General features: G+C 34.6%; 1 protein-coding gene across 1 annotated transcript; it reads right to left on the minus strand.

Moving 5' to 3' along the window:
* Positions 1-929: 929 nt before the first annotated feature.
* LOC148916397 (uncharacterized) lies at positions 930-4,111 on the minus strand. The gene is made up of 7 exons (XM_089055123.1): positions 3,944-4,111; positions 3,594-3,870; positions 2,313-2,819; positions 1,856-2,180; positions 1,453-1,764; positions 1,254-1,341; positions 930-1,046 (listed from the first exon to the last, which is right to left on the minus strand). The coding sequence occupies exons 1-7, from the start codon at positions 4,109-4,111 to the stop codon at positions 930-932; spliced, it is 1,794 nt and encodes a 597-aa protein (XP_088911249.1).
* Between the last annotated feature and the right edge of the window lie 1,118 nt (positions 4,112-5,229).

Genomic DNA, 5,229 nt, shown 5'->3' on the forward strand with positions numbered 1-5,229 from the left:
TTTTTTTTCTTCTGTCAACAGCATGCACTACAAAAAAGACCGACCAATATTTTCCGAGGGCCCCAAAATTCCCTCGGTAATAGTGTTTTTTCCGACCAAAAAATGTTGTCCTTTGAAAATATGTCACGAACCTGAAATTTATTTCTGACAAAGGAAATACCCTCGGAAAAAGTCTCGATTGTCGTCAGAAATGTAATTTATTTGGTGGGAAAACTTGGCGCCAACTTTATTAACGACCAAAAGTATGTTTGACGGAAATAGGATGATTATTTCTGAGGGCTTTCTCATTTCGTCGGAACTAATTGACTATTTCCGAGGGGCTTCTTATTCCATCGGAATTGCTTGAATATTTCCGAGGGGTTCACCTTTCATTTGAATTGTTTAACTATTTTCGAGGAGAAATATGTCATCTAGGAAAGACGTTTGAATGTCAATTTCCCATTAGAATATGTAAAAAAAAAATTGATAGATAATAACCAATCACACTCCAAAATAAATAACTAAAAATAGCCAATGTAAAAAAAAAAATAGATGATTACAAAAAAATAGAGTCACAATTACATGAGAACTCATCCCATAGTTGTTATTTGAATCACATCCCTTCTTCAATCAATTTCATTGTGTTCAACATCATTTTGGATGGCATGCATGCTTTGACTTTGAGTATGCTTCTTGGTATGGCTCAATCTCATCATTAAGAATCTCATAAGCATTTCTTGGATTTGTTTCTATTACAAAACTCCAAATTTTATTTTTAACCCCTTTCACATAAAAAACTTGGGTTGCTTGGCTTGCTAGTATGAATGGCTCTTGAGTATTTAGCTTGCGTGTTGTATTAACAGTGATTATTCCATAACGATATATCTTGTAACCTGTTCCTTTTCGTGTTGTGTCATACCAATCACAATTGAAAATACAACTCTATTTCCTTATGTGTAACGGAGCTCAACAATATCTACTAAGGTTCCATACCAAGGCACATTGTCAATCTGATTCTCCCCCTTAACCATAACTCCACTATTTTGTGTTTTTTTATTCTCATCACGCTGCAATGTATGAAATCTAAAACCACTAATATAATAACTAGGATAATAAGTTACTCGCATTTCAGGACCTCAAGCCAAAGAAAGCATTTGCTTACTAACTTTACCATCGTAGTATAGTTCTATGACCAGCATAGAAAGGAAAAAAAAATATTTTTAAATAAACATCTATGACAGTCAATAATTTTTCCGATACATTATTATCCATACCCTTTTAGAAATCCAGTTTGAAAATTGAAGCCTATGTGACTCCTTCACATTATCAACACTAGACTGGATTAGAATGTTTTTATGTTCTCTGCATACATAACAAATGATTATATTCAAATTAATACAGTGACATGTTAGATCTAAATAAATAGTAACATATTAAATACACAAAGAATTTATAGTGTTAAAGAATTCTTACTGGACAAATGGCAAAGCTTCCTCACAATTTTGCAGGACATAATGAGTGGTAGCCTTATGAAGTTCAATGCTCATCTTTCTAAGTACACCTTTCCCAAAAGCTCGACCAGGTGTTGAGAAAATAGATAACGGAGATATATCATATGACGGTTGACCTCCATTGTCGTTTCTATCTCTTTTTTTAAATTTAGTTTCAACTCGATGCAAATAGGGAGAGCAAAATATTAAACACTCAGCTCCCAAGACACCTTTGGCAATAGACCCTTCTGGATAAGCCTTATTACGAACATAAGTCTTTAGTTTATGCAAATACCTAATTGCGTCATAAATACTGAAATTAGATAATCATACATCAGTAGTTAAACAAATCGTGAATAAAATTAATATTGAAGCATTGAGATTACCTTTCCACAGGATACATCCACCTAAATTGTACTGGACCGGCCACCTTCGCCTCCCATGCCAAGTGGCAAGTTAGGTGAATCATGATGTCAAAAAAGGTAGGAGGGAATATTTTTTCCAACTTGCGTAGAGTTGTGACAATTTGATTGTCAAGAAGATTCAAGTCATCTTCTCTTAAAACTTTAGCACACAATTCCTTGAAAAAGTATGATAATTCAATTAAAGGCTCATTTACATCTTTGGGCGATAAATCTCGCGCCACAAACGGAAGTAATCTCTCTAAGAACACTTGACAATCATGAGTTTTCATACCAGAAATATTACGTTCTGAAGTATTCACACATCGAGATAAATTTCCAGAGTACCCATCTGGAACTTTCAACTCCATTAACTATTGACATAAAGCTTTGTTATCATCATTTGACAATGTATAATCGCCTGGGATAAAATAGAGCTTACCATTATCTCCTTCTTCTGGATGATACCTCTGTCTTATACCCATTTCTTGAAGATCAAGACAAGCATTTAAAGAATCTTTTGTTTTACCATCAATGCTCATCATTATGCCAATCACATTCTCAAATTCATTTTTCTCAATGTGCTTGACATCTAAATTGTGACGCACCAAAAGTATTTTCCAGTAAGGCAATTGGAAAAATATGGATTGTTTTTTCCAATTATGATCTTTTCCAAACCCAAGTATTGTATGCTTTTTCCCATCCTTGCCATGTGTTATTTCTCTTAATTCACTAAGTTCATTTATCACATCATCATCAAATAGTCTCTTAGGTGCATGTCTTCTTTCCCTTGTATTATCAAATTGGCTTCGTTGATTATGCCATACGTGGTCAGACGGTAAAAATCTTCTATAACCCAAATAACATGTTTTAGACCCATGAGCTAACCGACGATACGAAGTGTTAGATGCACAATATGGGCATACCAATTTGTCAAACGTACTCCAACCTGAATATATGCATATGCTAGATAATCATTGATAGTCCAAACATCTGAAAATTCTGTTTTGCATATATATCATACATTTCAACACCAATTTCCCACAATGTTCGCAATTCATTTGTCAATGGCCTCATGTATACATCGATGTCATGGCATGGACCATTGGGCCCAGGAATAAGTAAAGTCATGAAAACATAAGGCACCTTCATGCACATCCACGGAGGAAGATTATATGGGTATATGAGAACCGGCCAAATACTATAGTGCAAATTCATGTTCCCAAAATGGTTAAATCCATTTGTTACCAAACCAAGTCTTACATTTCAAGGTTCCATACCAAATGACTTATGAATTTGATTAAATGATTTCCAAGCCTCAGAATCTGTCAGATGCCTCAACACTCCATCTTTTACATGATCCTTAAAATGCCACCTCATATCTACAGCTGTCTTGGATGACATGAATAATCTTTGAAGTCTTGGTATGAGTAGAAAATATATAAGCATCTTCCATGGAACCCTTTTACCTTTCTTTTTGCTACCCATTCCTTGTCTCTTCCATCTCAAAAGCTTACATGTAGGACACTGCGTTGCATTTGCATGCTCCTTATAATAAATGATGCAATCATTATTGCATGCATATTTTTTATCGAATTATTGCATGCATCTATTTTATCATAATGAAGACCTAAATTTGAAATAATTTTCTTTGCACTATTGGTGGTTGTAGGTAACTTCTCACAAAAAGGAAATGCATTTTTCAACAATGTTAGCAACATACCAAATGCTTTATTGCTCATAGTACCGATATTCTTGATATGCATCAGGTTCACAACAAAAGACAAATTAGAATACGACTCACAGCCAGTGTACAATGGTTGTTCTGCCTCTTCCAACAATTTGTAAAACTTGTGCGCATCTTCGTTTGGATCTTGTGGACAACCTTCTTCTATTAAACCATGCATATCATCTTCTTGCTCCATACTGGCCACATCATGTCCATCATTGTCACTATCACTTTCATCACTTTCATCACTATCCTCATCCTCATCCTCACCCTCACCGTGCAAATACCATGTAGTATAAGTTAGTTTAATTCCGTTTTAAAGAAAATGCTTGTGTACCTCATACCTCATACCTCGGATGTCTATATCTAGTACTGCATTTAGAGCAAGGACAAAAGATCTTCGAATCATTCGGCTTAACATGGTTGTATGCATAATTGAGAAAATTTTCAACTCCTGCAAAATAATCTTCTGACGACCTTCCAGATTGCATCCAAGATTTATCAACAGGCATTTCTCTGCATAAATAAGTTCCAATTAATATTAATAGAACAAATGACCAAAAATTCAGATATTAAAACTATATCAAAGACATCAAAATCAAACCCACATTTATTATTGTATGACTATACTAAGGAGCTAGCATGTAAAAAAGCACAGAGGCATGTAATTCTGTAAAATCACGAAGTAGCCGAACATATGCAGGCACCAGGTCAGACCTAAAGTATGGCAACATCACAACAATCATCAATTAAAACTCAAGTCACAAATTCACAAACTATCACTAAGATATTGGCTCACATCAAAATTATGAATTCTTTTTAGAAGGGGGGGTTGTTGGTAAAAACTTGATTAGAAAATCTCGTAGTCATTGGATTTTGCTAAGGAAACTAAAAATTTTGTAGCCAGTAGATTCAGTTATAAATTACAATACCCAACTAATACAACATTCAAAATAAGAGCCAAGCCACACACAAAAAATGATTACCTTAGCTTCTGGACCAACAACTTCACACAACTCATATAATTGATTTGCAACCATATAATGAATGCGACAAGACTTATCCTGGTCAAAAGAACCAAGTTTACACGTATATTGGCAAGAGCACATTAACAAACAATAAGGGCGCTGGCTATACTCTGGAATACCATACAAAAATATGATATACCTGTGAAAAATTAACAATGACAGGAAGAATATGGGTCACACAATCTTGATATGAAATAACCGAATAGAATCATGATCTGGCCCAACCCTCTACTACCAATAACCGAACAGAATCCTGATTTGAAAACAAAAGTGATTGGAGACAAATTCATATGCAACACCAACGCTAAATTTTGGTCAAAAACTTGTAAAGCACTCAAATTCATTAGATTTATACTTCATATATAATAAACCAAAGCAAACAAATGCACACACCTTGGAAGATACTGGACAAATGCTTTTTTATATTAGGAAAGTAGATTGAATTCAAACTTTTACACACACTTGGAAGATCAAAGACTAAGCCACGAAACCATCGAAGACTTCAAATGCAAAATGGTCATAGTTCGTATAGTTTCTAAAGCCTCTGTAACTACATTGAACTACAGCTTTGGCCCTTGGGATTGTAGGAAATATTGTGGAGA

This window comes from Prunus mume, linkage group LG6 (assembly GCF_029339155.1).
Source record: "Prunus mume cultivar Tortuosa linkage group LG6, ASM2933915v1, whole genome shotgun sequence".
Taxonomy (NCBI): domain Eukaryota; kingdom Viridiplantae; phylum Streptophyta; class Magnoliopsida; order Rosales; family Rosaceae; genus Prunus; species Prunus mume.